Source organism: Rhinolophus ferrumequinum, chromosome 4, assembly GCF_004115265.2.
Source record: "Rhinolophus ferrumequinum isolate MPI-CBG mRhiFer1 chromosome 4, mRhiFer1_v1.p, whole genome shotgun sequence".
In the NCBI taxonomy this organism is placed as follows: Eukaryota; Metazoa; Chordata; class Mammalia; order Chiroptera; family Rhinolophidae; genus Rhinolophus; species Rhinolophus ferrumequinum.
In genome coordinates this window covers 53,859,609-53,875,278 of record NC_046287.1, presented here as the reverse complement: position 1 = coordinate 53,875,278, position 15,670 = coordinate 53,859,609, and the positions used below count along the sequence as shown (strand labels likewise).

At 44.3% G+C, this 15,670-nt stretch overlaps 2 protein-coding genes across 5 annotated transcripts in view; one reads left to right on the top strand and one right to left on the bottom strand.

Annotated features, from left to right (window-relative positions):
* Positions 1–1,776: 1,776 nt before the first annotated feature.
* ING1 (inhibitor of growth family member 1) lies at positions 1,777–9,016 on the bottom strand. 2 transcript variants are annotated; one of them, XM_033105013.1, is made up of 2 exons: positions 7,106–7,190; positions 1,777–4,556 (listed from the first exon to the last, which is right to left on the bottom strand). In XM_033105013.1, the coding sequence occupies exons 1-2, from the start codon at positions 7,173–7,175 to the stop codon at positions 3,853–3,855; spliced, it is 774 nt and encodes a 257-aa protein (XP_032960904.1). In that variant the 5' UTR covers positions 7,176–7,190; the 3' UTR covers positions 1,777–3,852. The 2 variants fall into 2 exon arrangements, with proteins under 2 accessions (XP_032960904.1, XP_032960903.1); XM_033105012.1 differs by lacking the exon at positions 7,106–7,190 and adding an exon at positions 8,680–9,016 and having other exon boundaries at positions 1,783–4,556.
* Positions 9,017–13,688: 4,672 nt separating this feature from the next.
* The window catches only part of CARS2 (cysteinyl-tRNA synthetase 2, mitochondrial), a 42,300-nt gene continuing 40,318 nt past the window's right edge, over positions 13,689–15,670 (top strand). The window contains exons 1-2 of one of the 3 annotated variants that reach the window (XM_033103758.1): positions 13,689–13,948; positions 14,336–14,380. In XM_033103758.1, coding sequence (XP_032959649.1) covers positions 13,743–13,948; positions 14,336–14,380 — 251 coding nt within the window. In that variant the 5' untranslated portion in view covers positions 13,689–13,742. Of the gene's footprint in view, positions 13,949–14,303; positions 14,381–15,670 lie in introns of all 3 variants that reach the window. The other 2 variants (XM_033103757.1, XM_033103759.1) reach the window with 2 other exon arrangements.

The following is a 15,670-nucleotide window of genomic DNA, read 5'->3' as shown; positions in this document are numbered from 1 at the left end:
CACCCCCTGCAACCAGCAACCAGCAACTGGACCTGGAGCTGAGCTGCGCCCTCCACAACTAAGACTGAAAAGACAACAACTTGAAGCTGAACAGCACCCTCCGCAACTAAGGTTGAAAGGACAACAACTTGGGGAAAAAAAAAAAAGTCCTGGAAGTACACACTGTACCCCAATAAAGTCCTGTTCCCCTTCCCCAATAAAATCTTTAAAAAAAAAAAAAGTATTTTAAGTAAATACCTCTTCTTTCTAAAACAAATATACAGTAATAATAAAATGGCTTTTAATTTGGTGAATGCTGTGTTACTTCCCCACTTGCAACCAGTGGTAGTGAGATGACCACACCACCATGTCCAAGACACTGGAAGTCATGTCTGTGTGGGTGGCCAGTGGGTCCTGTCATTGTAGTACCATGTTTCCCCGAAAATAAGACTTAGCTGGACAATCAGCTCTAATGCGTCTTTTGGAGCAAAAATTAATATAAGACCCGGTCATATTATATTGTTATAAATTATATTAATTATATAGACCCGGTCTTATATTAAAATAATACCGGGTCTTACATTAATGTTTCCTCCAAAAGACGCATTAGAGCTGATGGTCTGGCTACGTCTTTTTTTCGGGGAAACATGGTAACTTTCTCAGGCCCCGGAGTACACCCTCCTCCAAGCCCCCTGCCCAAGGAACACCATGCCATGGCTGCTCAGTATACATTAGTTAATTGAATGAACCAAGTTCCTTTAGTTCAGTTTGAAATAAAGTATTATGTTCTAATAGAAACATTTCAGACCCTTTATCTGAACTGTAATAACTTGGTTATTAATATAAGAAACTGGTGGTTGCCAGAGGCAGGGGGTTGGGGTGAAGGTCAAAACGTACAAATTTCCATGTATAAGCCATGGGGATGGAATGGACAGCATGGTGACTATTGTTACTACTGTATCGCGTATTTGAAAGTTGCTAAAAGAGTTGAATCTTCACATCCACATCACAAGGTTTAAACAAATTTTTTGTAGTTATGTATGGTGACGAATGTTAACCAGATTTGTGATCATTTCACAGTATATACAATACTGAATTATGTTGTACACCTGAAACTAATAAAATATTGTATATTATACTTCAATTAAAAAATTAATGAAAAAATGTGTTCTACATTAGATAGCTTTTCATTAATCTATTTTCAAAAGAATTCAGTCCAGGGGCAGCTGGTTAGCACAGTTGGTTAGAACGCTGTGCTCTTAACAACGAGGTTGCTGGTTCAATCCGCATGGGCCACTGTGAGCTGCGCCCTCCACAACCAGACTGAAACAACTACTTGACTTGGAGCTGATGGGTCCTGGAAAAACACACTTAAAAAAAAATTTTTTTTTCAGTCCCATTTTGAGCACTCCCCCAGGGTTACCTGGATCTATTGTATCTAATCATGATCTAAAGGCTAAATCTTGACATTCTAAGTACTTATTTTTCTTACTGTGTAAGGGAATTAAAAGTGATTAAAAAGACTGCCAAATCCAACAAAATCTGCCTCTATAACGTTCCACATTTTTCAAAGAAAAAATGCCTAGCCATTTGTCCTTATTGGAAACTTCATTAAAGGTGAGGCAAATATTTCCAGCATTTGATTAGCAACATCCCCGTCTCTTACTTAACTTCACTTATTTCTCAGAACCACCTTCCATGAAACGGGTATTTTAAAAGTGAAAAACCATGGATCAAGAGTTAAGCAAATTTATTTAAGATCAAACCTCTAAGGGACAAAGCTGGGTTCAAATACACCAAGGTTTGGCCTCTGTGCTTCTCTGTCTTTTCCACAGCCGTATACACCAAAACTGAGTATGAAGAAATCCAGTATTAATAACTGTGTTTTATTCCACCTTCACTCCCATAACTGAATTTTCATTATTAACTCAAATTAAAATAAAAGTAAAAAACTAGCAAGTTTATGTAACCAAAAATTCTTTTAAACTACTTTGTCATTGGATTATTATCAAGTATTTTATTTAACTTATTTTCACATAGTAAACTTTATTATTTGCCTAGGTAAATCTTATTCAATTTCAACACTCAAGATTTTTAAATGTTTGAGTTTTGCTAGAAAGTAAATGCCTATTTGTAGGTATTGATATGCAAAAAGCTCACATTTTAATGTAAGATCAAGTACAACTTGCATTTCTCTACCAAATAGCCTCTATAAGGAAATTCAACATAGAACAGGGATTTATGTCTGGCACAAAGTTCTCAATAATTGTTTATCAAATGAAGTAAACAATCAAAAACAATGTACTGTTTTACTTATAATAAACAACTGCCACGTAGATCCTTATATGCCACAGTGGTTACTCCATTCTTCCTCGTGGCAGCTTCATAGAGAATGTAAACTAATTCTCTGCAGTGTATAGTAAATTAACCATGTATCACTTAGAAATGGAAATTGTTGACCCTTTCAATATGCAGCAGTTAAGGACACAGATTATCATGCAAGAAGTCAGTCTCAATCAGAGGTCAGCCAACTTCTGCACAGGGCCAGAAAATGAATTTCAGCTTTGTGGGTCATATGGTCTCTGTCGCAACCACCCTACCATTGTACAAAAACAGCCAGACAATGTGTAAGTGAATGAGCATGGCTGTGTGCCAATAAAACTTTATTTATGGACACTAAAATTTGAATTTCATATAATCTTCATGTGTCACAAAATAGGATTCTTTTGATTTTTTAACCGTTTAACAGTGTAGATAATTCTTGGCTCACAGGCCACACAAAAACAGGTGGTAGGCTGGATTTGGCCTGTGGCAATAATTTTCCAACCCCTGGTTTAACTATATATTGTTTTGACATTGATTTGCTGGCAATTAGGTAACTTCCTCATTAAGTGAGAATAATACAAAATTTGCTTAAGGCTTTGTCTAAACTGCTGGTGTACAAATTTTTAAGACAAAAGTTTTAAAATCATTTATGTCAAAATTAAATATACCTCTAGAGGAACTGGCTAAATTTCATTTATTTCTTGATGTCGTATCTGTACAGCTCTCATGCACACAGTAGAAAACACACCTTGGTTTCACAATGGCATCTGGCTGCACTTCTGATTAAAATACATCAAGTCCAAGTTCACTTGGAAATGTACATTTATACACCTTATGTAAATCAATATGGCTACACTAGGATGTGTGATAGCAAAAGCATGATTTGAAATTACACGACTAGACCACTTCTATTCGATTTAATAAAAGGTGTACCCAATCATTCAAAAAATGGCTGTTTGGGGAATAGGACAGTACATAAAATGTTTGTCATGTAAAATTTAACCATTTACCTTTTTAAAAAATAATCTTCAATTTTTAAATCTTTTTATTGAATTGTTATATGGATATACATTATTATAGCTAGAAAACAAATTTGCTATGGGCTGTATTTTTAGCAACTTGGCTAATATTTAAAAAATTAGTTCATGAAATAATAACATTATTTTTATTAAAATAAAACAGTAGCTAAACAAAATTGTTTCTCTCCACATTTTAATGTGTTAGGTTGCTTCCAAGTCAACTCCCTCAGCCAAAAAAACCAAAAAACAAAAACAAAACAAAAAAAAAATCAGTCTGAGACTTGAGTGTTTAATTCAAACCTATATTTGTAATTTCTAAAATGTTGATCCACAGACCACTTTCTTATTACACATGTGTACCAATGAAAACAAAAGGCAAAGAGAATCACTGCCATCCCTACAAAAGGAATGGCTCCTTTTCTAACATTCTTTAAAAATATACATTGTACAGTCCTCATGCCTCACCAAAGGTGGTGATGTAATAAATACACTGGCTTAGTTCTCCTCACTGTTCAGCGAGGTCCACCAACTACCTGTTATAAGCCCTCTCCTTTTTGGATTTCTCCAGGGCTTTGTCCATGGTTTTCTCATTCTCCCCTCGACATTTGGGACAGTACCATTTGCCCTTTGGTTTATGATTCAGTCCTACACAGGAGAAGTGGAACCATTCGATCGGGCACTCATCATTGTCACAGCCGATCATTTCTCCATAGGAGACCTGATTGCACAGACAGTACGTTGGCTCATTCGGGTCGATGGGCAGGTCTGCAGGAGATGCTTCCCTCTCTGCTTTGGCCTTGGAGCGTTTCTTCTTCTTGGAGGCCTTTGCTTTCTTCTCCTTAGGCGTTCCTGAGGTGATGTCATCGTGGTCGTGATTATTAGCTGCATTCTCCCGATTCTCGTTGTTGCGCTGTCGCCGGGACCTCTTGTTATTGGGCTTTTCTGCCTGCGTGATTGTCTCGTTCTTGGACTTATCCTGGCCAGCTTTGCCGCTGTGGCCAGTGGTATCATTGACCTCTTGATGTGCCTCAAAGAGTTCCACGTGACTGTCCACCTGCCTGGTCCGGTTCTCCACCAACTCTACCATCTGACTCACAATCTGGATCTTCTCATCGCCCAGCTCCTGGCTCCGAATCAGGGCTCTCTGAATGCAGTGCAACACTCTCCTCTTCTGGGTGCCATCCGTCTCACGTTTAAATTTCTCGTAATACTCATCCAGTTCCTTCAGGATTTCTGCAAAGAAAAAAATAAGCATTACACCCATGCTATAAACCCTACTGAGCCTTTTATATAATTCTCTAGTCTATGACAAAGTAATTGAAAAGGACAGAAATGATCAATGCAAGCCTTTGTAGTATAAAAATCTTATGACTTGTATGCCTTTCCAGTAGACTTTTTCTGTTGAAAAAAATCCCTGGAACTAAATACGAATGCCAACACAATTCTCATATAGCAAAGTGCCACTCAAAGCTCCCCAAGGGATTTCATGTGCGTTCGGCATCATGAGTAACAAATACTCCTGGGATGGACAATTAAGGGTAAAAGTTCAAACTTAGGTGAAGTACTGAGACCCAAACTTTTACTTTCAATACAATTAATGAATATGTCCTTATTTTTCTATAATAAGTCAAATGACTTTATTCTCTTAATTTTAATGTACTAATGTCTAGAATACCCTAAGAAATTGCAGAATGTATATAAACACTACGTATGACCTAGATCCTCAGTTTATCAGCCACATCATTTTCATCGCAGAACGTTATACCTCTGTATTCCTGGAAACAAGAATGGTTTGTCTCAATAAGCCAGACAACCTAGCCTTGCTTTAAAACAAAGGTGGCAGATTTTACTTTTGCATTTACTTCTTAAGACAGTAACATATTTATATCTATAGAAGTCAACAGACAGTAAAATATTAAAAAAATAAATTAAAACTCAATGCTAAATTTGAACCTTCTTGGATAGGTTAGAAGACAGTGTATGTGATTTTAAAATGTAATTTGGCAAATGTAATTAGGTAATTTCTCAAGAAATAAAAGCTGTTAAATAATGTGACTGAAATAAGGAAAGTAAATATTCTTGCCAAGAGGCTAAATACACAGAAATTCCAGAGTTATTTTCCCCAGTCACCATTAAATTAAACAGTATCAGACTTTTCCCCTGAAACCCTTCTGTAGTCTCCCAGAATAGGCAATTCCTCTCTCCAATTAGGAAGTGTGTGTGGGGATGTGGGGAGGAAAGGGCATAAAATGTGGCCATCACCCCTTCCAGATCTTATCTCCGAACTGTAAACCTAACACTGGAGTAAACATATAAACTTAAACCCACACTGAAGTTTAGTTAAATGATAAGTGTTATTTTCCAGGCTATATTCTTTAACTAAAGATAGCTCTGAAGATATTTCCTAGAGGAACAAAGTAGACTGTCTCCCACCAGAAAGGAGGAATGCCAGTTTCATAGTCTCTTTGAGTAATTAATTCTGAAAATAAATAGCTTTGCTCAACTTAATCCAAGTTCTATTCCATAGATGGTTAAAATGAGTTTCTGTCATTTACTTTTAAACGAATTGCACATTACAAAACTATCACTTGGTTGAATAAATAACCAAAATTCGAAAGACAATTTCTGCATTTCACAGAAAGGAGAACAATTTGGCCATACAGCTAATTTAAAATTTAATAAATATGACTTCTTTTATATCACAAGCAAGCTCACATCCATGTGAAGCCCCACTCCTGGGAAAGAAACACCTCATCACAAAATTACCAAGAAGTAAATCTGTTACCTTCACAATGGCATATATTTGTTAAACACCCCAAGCAAACAGGAATAACACCAGCGCTAACTAGGGAGGCACCATGCCAGGATACCCGCTTCTTCAGCTCCATCAGCTCAAACTGCTGGGGACCCTCTCTTTTAAAAATGCTCCACAGCCAACATTACTGTAGGAAAGCAATAGTACCGTGGAAAAAATTTAAGGATTAAATCAGATCGCAGCAAAATTTAATTTGATCTTACTTATTTTAAATTATTTATTTTAAGTTGCACTTAAGTTTTTTATGACGCTGACTTCCATAGTGGATGGGTATTTAAAAAATAATTAAAAAATAACCTAACATACCATTTAAAATTGCCAAACTAATTATAACCCATCCTTATGAATTACTCTCCAACTGATGCATACTAAACAAAAGACTGTTAATCAAGTTTGACTTGCAACATAGTTCTTTAAAAATAAAAGCTCAAGTTTTTTTCATTAGTACGCTGTATACCTCTACATTTATAGTATGTCCCAACCAAATGAGGTATGACTATTGTGACTTATGTTTAAGGCTTTGCAGCTCACTCAAGGGCACTGACTTCGGTATATGCCGGGGTGAAGGTGGGACTGATTTTCTCTTCAGGAGCCAAACAAACACCGCGGCGTGTATTAAACTCGACGGAAGATACTGTGGTTCTCAACAGCAAAACAAGCTTCTTCACAGTACTGCAGGAGTATACACTGAGGAATATAGTGACGTCGGTGTCAGAAAATTTTAAAGATAAACTTTTTTTTGTCATCTTGAAATTTCCCCAAAGTGCTAATGAACAGTACCGGAGATGACGAATTCCACAAAGACCGTGAAACCTTTAAATTCCCCCCCTTTAATCGTCACACTACCCGAGCTATCCCTGGGCACCGACCACCGAGAGGAGTACCCGGCTTCGGGTCACTCACGCCTCCCTAGCTCCTTGCGGCTGCTGGCCTGCTCGGCAGGGTCCCTGACGCCAAGGTGTGAGACCTGAGCTGCCTCCTCGGTAGTGCCTGTAGTGTGACTCGCTCGGCTCGACCCCCGCACCGGGCGACTCCATCGCTCCGCGGCCGGATATAGCCCAACTCCGGCTCCTGAGTAGGGGGCGGAGCCCGGCCCCCGACCAATGGGGACGCGGCCAGTGGGCGTTGCGCCCCGCCTCGGGAACCGCCGCCTATGGGGGTCGCCGGGCCGGAGGGCGGAGGCCAGGCGGGACGCCAATCACAGAGCAGGGCAGGGGAACACGGCCCACCCCGCAGCCTCAGTAGCCAATCCAAAGCCGGAAGCCGGGCGACCCGAAGACATTCAAATTAACTCGACCTCCTCCCTCCTCCCCGCCCCTCTACGAAAGAGAAAAAAGAAGGCCGCGGAAACAGAGAGTCGTGCCAGTCACTGCGCAAGGCCCGCCCTCATCCGGCCCAGCAACCTATGGCTCAGCCGCGGACTGATAAGGACATTCCATGGGGACGCCACAGCCAATTACAAGGAGGCCGAAGAGGGACGTTTGCAATATGCTAATGAGCCTCCTATAAATGTCGCTGCGAAACCGAGTCTCGGGTAGAGCGCGCAGGGGCGCCTTACCGGAGGGAAGTCCTTGTATGTTTCGCGGCGAGCGGTGGCTTTCCACCTCCCCCCACTCTTCCGTTTCCCTGCTGCGCAGCCTTGTAAACATTAGTAAACTCTGAGTGACGACCTACGTTCCAAACAGAGCCCCCAATGCCGTGCCTGACCTAGCAGGAAAGTTTCCCCAACAGCCAACAATTCCCAGTGGACGCGAACCCTCCGCTTCTCTCCCGCACTCTGGGAGGCCGAGGCTGCAGAGAACGACCCACAGGTCCTCTACCCTGCCATGTTACTCTCCAAGCCCACAGTCCTTGCACAAGCCCCCTGAGCGCAGCACAGATGGGCGACTTCCTCGCCCCATCCTTCCCTCCCTTTTCGTCCCCTTCCCCACCGCATGCATGGAATAAAGCCCTGCCCCTTCGCAAACTACACCCGGCCGCGTCGCCCCTCACTCGGTGTTCAGCGCTGCCGGAGGGCAGAGGAGCTGGGTGGGGGCGACCGGGGATACACCGCGCGTAGTATACCGACCCTGGACTTTATATAACACTCAGATTCGGGACTGGGTGGGGGTGGCTCCGGGGATGGCGAGCAGGGCCGGGGGACTCCTCGCCCGCAGCGCCCTCCCAACAGCACTGTGCGCAGCCCGGTCCCTTACGCCCCTCAGCCCTAGCGACCGCAGCACATCTCTCCTTCGGCGCAGCCTTAGCCCCTGCGCCCCCTCCCCCGCAGCACCCCGCCTCGTCACTTCACTACAAAGAGCGCTTTGCTCGCGCAGCCTGGCATTGAGACCTCTCGTTTCTCCTTCCTCCTCCGTGTCCGGGCTTCGCGCACAAGGACCTTGGCGAATCAAAGACGATCCAGACCTTTTGTTCCTGCCGGGCGAAAGCCGCCTCCGCGGGCCCACGGCTCCCCGGGCGGAGAACAGGACGGCCCGCGGCCCCGCGGCGCGCCGCGACCGGCGGGGATGGAGCAGCCGCCCCCGCCCATCCATCCCGCCGTACCTTGGTATTTCGCGTCGATCTCCCGCATTAGCGAGACGTTTCTCTGTAGGTCGAAAGGCAGAGACTCGATGGAGTCCAGGTAGTCTTCCACATAGTTCACCAGGTGGATCTGCTCCCCGTTGGCAGGGCTCAACATGGTTCATCAAGGTCCCCGGCGACTCGGCGCGGCTTTCCGCTTCCTCCAGCCCCCGCCCCCTCGGAGCCCAGCGCTGCAAAATGCAAAGCTCCCGCCCGCCGGCGCCCCCCCTCCGGCCAGCCCCGCGCCGCTACATCTGCGAGCCGCACCGCCTGGGCCCCGGGACCGGGCGCGGGCGGGCCGGGCCAGCGCTCGGCGGCCTTGGGCGCGGGCCGGGCGCGCGGGCGCGCACCCCGGCGCAGGGGCCGGGGCCGGGCCGAGCGAGCGCGGGAAGGGACGCGCGCCGCCCGCCGCGCCGCACTTGTCCAACGTGGAAAACCTAAATACCAGTTTCAAACACTTGGGAAACATTCGGCCCCCCGCACAGCGCATGCGCCCGCCCCCCCACTACCCCCTCCTCGCGGGCCCCGCCCCCGCCGCATTCACGCCCCTCACCGGCCCGGACGCGCGGGGGTGTGGCTTTGTCTGTCACTTTTGCCGGGGCGGGGGTCGCGAGGACAGGGGGCCGCAGGCGAGGCGCAAACTTTACTAGGAGTTTCGCACTTGGAGGCAGAGCCTGTCTGGCGGCAATGCATACCCACTGGGGGAGTGGCAGCCAGACCCGCCCAATACCCAGCTGGAGCTGACCCTGCCGATGGAACCGCCGCCTCGAGAACATCGCATGCCCGGGCCGCCACCTCCCTCTCCACACTCAGCCCTTCAGTCTCCCGTGCCCGCCGCACAGCGAGGGTATAAGTAGGTTCCGGAACAAACTGGCAACCCTGGGAGCCAATAGACTGCGGCGTTCACTTCAGTGGCCCAATCAAGAGGAAGAAAAGGCGGGACGAGGTCGGATAACTCCTCCAGGGCTCTTACTACTGTACAATACTAGAAACCCGCGTCCTGTGGAGGGGTGGAGGAAGACGGCCAGCCGAGCAGGGCGGAAGTGGTGGCGCATGCGCACTAGTACGGCCGGGGCGGCAGCCGGCCCGCGCGGAAGACCTACCATTCGGCGGCCGGACTACCACTCCCAACAGCCACGGCGGCTCGCGCGTCTGCGCGTTCCTCACTGCCCTCCCTTTGTGTTGCTGGCTGGAGCCCAATGCCCAGCGGCTTAGAGACAAAGGGGCCCAAGAGGAGAGTTGCTTCCGGGCCGGGTCCCCACTGAGGGCAGGTGACCCCGACCCCGACCCCTTCCTGCCTGTGCGCTGGAATCTACTCACAGACCTCTCCCTCACTTTCAAAGACCACCGAAACCGGGGTCTCGGCCCCTCCCCTTTCCCGGGGTTCCTTTCCCCACCCCAAACTTCCGAATTTGGGGCTTTCTGAAATATGCCCCTGCATAGACGATCCCGTTGCCTGGACGACGGGCCAGCGGTAGGCCCGCCTCTTCCGTCAGAGACCCCGCCCCGTGGGCGTAACCACCCTCCACCTTTGTCCGCGGGGCTGGGGCCTGTGCTGCAGCGCGATTTTCCTGACCGCGATCGTCCTGCATGGTCACCTTTTCTTCGCACCTACTCTGCTCTGCTGTTTGCTCTGTATTTTCTTCCCCGAGGTGGGCAAACACCGTGTCGATGTCTCAAGCCCTGTAAATTAGGTTGACCCCCAGCTTCGTGACGTCTCTACCAACTCCGTGCCAGCGCAGTGCTCCGCTTTTCCTCCCCTCTTACTAATTCAGACGGTTTCAGCCTTAATTCCGGGATTGCCCTGTTGCCATAAAGGCACACCATTTAAACATAAAGCAATGACACTGTAGTTCAAACGGGCGCGTGTTCTGGTATTGAGAGTCGGAATGGTCGACCAAACAATATTGTGACAGCCAGGGCCATTGGGAATTTTAAAAATTACCGTATGTAACCCAGTAATGTTTCGGGCCAATCCACTTTTTATAAAGTAGATTATTATCCACACTGGTGCTTTGCAAAGCGATCTGTAGGGCATCTTGTGATCTGAATGTCAGTACAACGAATAAGACTAAATGGAGCTGTCTTTCGAAATGGATTGTTCACATTGGAACATAATTTACCACGGTGATAAACGAATAATATTTACACTTCGAAGTAAATGTGTTTGATCTTAACGCTTACACTCTACAACCCCACCTCAAGAGGTCGTTTTCACTTTGATATTTGGAAAAATGGATGTTTTGCTTATAGATTCACACATCTTCCAGTCTTGGCCCAATTAAAAGCAAATCATGAGTAAAGTTTCATTTCATGCAATAAATTTATTGGCCACTGGTCTGCACAGAAGATTAATAATATGACATGTGGAAACGGAGATGTTACATGAAATAGAATAGAAAGTAGGAAGTTGAATAAGAAAAAGTATACATTTTTCTCTATGAGCATGTAAGAAGTTTTGAAATTCAATAGCAAGAAAGTTCTTTTACTGCTTGCATTCATTGGCTCTAGAATGAGTAGTGTTTATCTGAACTTAAGAATAAAGGTTAGAAATCATTTACCCCTTCAGAGATAAATCAAGCTGGAGTTTGACCTAGCTTATCTTTTTCAAAAATCACAATACTACCTGAATGATTCCTCTCATGTTTTCATGGGCTTCACATACATGTAAAACAAAGGCATCTTATTCAACAAGAAATGTTTTAATGAGTGCCTACCATGTGCTAGCTATTGTTCTATGTTCTGGGGGATACAGTAGTAAATAATGAGCTTACATTCTGTACAACATTTATTTACCCCTTGGGCTAAAAAGTCAGAAAATATTCTATCTATTAGCTTTACAAAGTTCTTAAATTATATACCAATGATTTCATTGGTTTTCTGAACAAAGTTAGAAGACCAATAGCTAAAACAATTAACTGCGGTCATGCATTTGAAATATAACACTAAGGAAAAGTTTGATTTTAAAGATACATTGAGGAACCTTGGTTGTTTCAGTTTTGTTCTTTGGAGTGTGTTGCAAAAATTGATATTAAATCTTTTCTAAAATATTTCTAGTTTAACTGAAGATGCTCAAACTGAAAGGAATGAAAGATAACAGATAACATACAATTCTATATATTTTGAAGTGCTTAAAAAATAGCATATTCGTTTCAAACTTGAATGCCCTCAACAATAGGCTACCTTATCTCCTCTACTTTGAATTTACAAGATTTTGCCTTGAAAGAAAACGCGATACTGAGAACTACATTTTTTTGTTGTTGTCATTGAGGACTCAGAAATGACATTCATGATATTTTGGAATCATTCATTTTAATACAATTCTTTGTTCTGTCCTAATCAGTTCAAATTAACAGGATTCTTTTTTTATATATACTAGTAAATCTTCCCAGTCACTTTTACTGTAAAAGGAATCATATTTTTAAGCATTAAATAATGGGTTATGTTTATCATTGTTTTCATTCCCGAAACACTTAAGGTAGAATTGCCGCCATTCAAGGGCTGACCACATTACATGACCAGTTTTCTGAAGACAGAAGATACCATTGTTAATGTAAAAGTCATGATTTTCTATGGCCAATTCCAACATTGCCACTATTCAGATTCCTGTGTAGGATTTGGTCTTCAATGTTACGAAATATGTTTTCAAAACTAGCTTTTTCCTTGAATTACTTATGTTCTTAGAGATTGCAATCAAGCCTTTTATTCATTTTCTTATTTTACTGATACGTCTAATAACTAGATTAGAGAGCTTCCTCTATCAGATATTTTACTGCCCAAATTTCCTCCCTTCTGCACAACAGGTGGATTTCATCAGAAGTTAATCCAACCACCCTTTCCTTAATTTAGTGTAAATACAGTGAGAGATTCAAAAGAATTTACAATCTAAAGTGGTCAGGGAGGGAAATACGCACATTGTACTAGAAGCAACAATTACAAAATAACATCAAGATAAGTATGCAGGCAATGACAAAAGGACAGTACTCCTGTAGAACTTTGAGTTGATTATGCACTGCTTAGCTTTGATGTAGAGGTCTCTTAATTCTCAACAACAGGTTCCAACATTTTAGTGTTATGCATTAGAACATCGTTTACATTTAGGCTCCAGTTTAGCTTGAAACAGAATTGCAGAGTTGGACTCCAAGAATCTCCCCCAATTTATTTTTTTAAATGCTCTGGGAACATACTGGTTTGTCTGTACTTAAGCATTTGCCTTTCAATATAACAAGCAAAACAAACCAAAAATAGAACTGAGGAACCTCTGCTCTTTTGAGGATTGCAAAAGCAAAGATTTTACTTTATTTTTTTTTGAAACACTGTTTTGCAAGATATCAATAGGGGCACGTTTGTGGAGATAATGTGAAAGTAACTTCAAGTGAATCTACCTTTAAAAAGTCCCATAGAAACCGCAATTCAGAATGTTTTTGTTCTTAAGAGACTAAATGATAGAACTTTTAACCTTAAATGAATCTCAAGCACACATTTTCTACTACATGTACTTGGTGAATGGGTGCTTTCCTAGCTTTGGTCTTTTCTCGGGAGACTGAGTGAGGGTGTGCGTTGGGATGCAGACATACTCTGGATGTGTGCGTATGCTGAGGTGCAGACGTGCTTCGCGAGCACTCGAGTAGCCGGCGGCAGGTGCCCACACCATCCCCCGCGGCCTCCCCTTCCCCGCCTCCTCCCCTCTCCCCCTCCCCACCTTCGCCAGGCGGACGCCACAGGCCTGACAGAGGCGGGGCCGCCGCTTCCTTACTGCTGTTTCCGGGAAGGCCGAGGTCGGAGCAGGTCCTCTTCCGGGGTGGGCGGGAGCGGGGCGGGTCTTTTTCCGGGGTGGGGAAGCAGGGAGGTTACTCGTTCAGGGTGGGCGGGGCCTGGTCGGTCACCCTCCCGGGTGGGCGGGGGCCACGTGGGCTGTCTTCCGTGGTGGGCGGGGCTGGCCCTCCTAGGGTAGGCGGGGCTGAACTGAGCCCTTTTGAAGTGGGCGTGGCCAGCTTCCTAGGCAGTCGCCGGTCTCCTAGTTGGGCGAGGCTTGCGGGCGGGTCATGCTACGCAAGGTTGGGACCCGTTTTGGCGCCCAGCTCCTCCCGGCCACACTGGGCCTGGGGCCCGGGCTACGGCGGAAGGTGTCTGGAGCGCGCGGGCAGGGCTGGCTGCAGCCTGCAGGCTACGATACGGGCGTCAAGGTGTATAACAGCCTCACCCGGAGAAAGGATCCCTTAATCGTGGGCAGCGCAGACGCCGCCTCCTGGTAGCCTCCTGGGTTTTGGGGAGGGGGGGGCGGAGCTGAGGGGGTTGGGGTGGGAAGGACTATGGATTGAGCGTTTTGGGGGGCGGGCGCTCTGTGTGGAAAGCAGGGTTGGGTTCTCAGGATAAAATCATTTAATAAATAATAAAATACATGGGAGGCACCGTTGAAGACACTGCTATAGTAACAGTGAATTGACAGGATTTGGATATGAATTTAGATATTCAAGTAATAGAACCTCGGCTATGCAGTCCCCAAAAGTGGTTACTGTAAAAAAAAAGAAAGACATGGTTGGTTGGTTGGTTATATGATAATCGTAACTGAGAAAGTGGTGGCCTTTCTTGCAAATATGTTTCAGGTGATGGATTTTAACTTCGTTCCTAGGTATAGCTGTGGACCAACTGTCTATGATCATGCCCACCTTGGCCACGCTTGGTGAGTGTCCTGAATATGAATTTTCAGTCGTTTATTTTGGAAAGAAAATGCCTTTTGCAGGTTGTTTTCATCTCTCAAGTAGCTATTTATGAGTACTGATAATTACTATATCCCAGGTATTATGGGAAGCACAGGTTATAGTCTCATTTAGTTCTTTTAACAATTCTAAGCACTTATACCCATTTCACAGGTAAAGCACTTCAAGGAGGCAGTGAGGAACGGTGAAAATGACCCATTTTGGAATTACATGTTTTTTGATGGTTTAGTGAGATGAGGCTTTCCAGGGGCCCTGGAGTCAGCTGGTCAGGAGTTATTTGTGGCTCCCACCATTTATTTACTTCCCAACTTTGGACAAGTCACTTTATTACTTTGGATCCTAGTTTATTCCTCTGTGATGGGGATGATAACAGTATCCATCTTTTTGAATCTTCATAATTTTACAAGATAACGCCTATACAGTGCTGCTTAACACAGTATCTGAATTGAAGATATGGTGAGGGCTCAACAATCATTGAGGATAAGTAACTTACCAGAGGCCACATTTAGAAAGGGTTGGAGCTGGGGGGGAGCCTGGTGTATATCTGACCTCTGTGCTTGCTCTCGACTTCACCATGAGCTGCACTGATTTCTACATTTGTCAAAAGTGCCACTTTTCCTAATATTGTGTATGTTCTTTTGTACATCTTTTAAACTTGTTATTGTTTAGATCAAGACTAAAAGTAAAAAGTTACCTTTATTTAGTACACATTTAAAAAAATTATATACCACCCAGCAAGATCTGAACTTTTTTGTCTTTTATTATAACAAAATAAATGGTCTAGGAATCATTTTTTTCCTTCACTTTTGGCTGACTTACCATTAATTACAAAAAGCATATTTTGATCTCTTTATTGAAGTATAAAATATGTTGGGGAAAACTGTAATCTCCAAATAATCTCCAATAATCTCCAAAACTGAAAAACCTCTCTACAAAGGTAGAAGAGAAAACTTTTATTATTGAATAAGTATTAAAGCAGGATGGAATGCACATTACAGGCAACCACTAAAAAGATTGCAAAAACAGAAGGAAATCACACTCTTCTATAGAGCTAAGTGGATACAGCTCACTAATTGAGGCAGGGTTTGCAATGTGGAGTCAGGTGACAAGTTAGGCCCATCTCCTCCCATTGGGTGATAGAGCTTCACTGTCCTTGACGACTTCATTTCAAAGAGGTGGCTTCTAGGTCCTTGAAACTTCCCTGAGTTGTGAGACTGACAGAGGCTTAGGTAGACTTTAAAAAGAGTTACATA

What these genes read in the sequence shown, in the direction of transcription:
- ING1 (XM_033105012.1), bottom strand. Translation starts at nt 8,815, where the DNA reads ATGTTGAGCCCTGCCAACGGGGAGCAGATCCACCTGGTGAACTATGTG. An exon ending in GATCGACGCGAAATACCAAG is followed by an intron (nt 4,557 to 8,679) that starts GTACGGCGGGAT and finishes TTTTCTTTGCAG; the next exon opens with AAATCCTGAAGGAACTGGAT.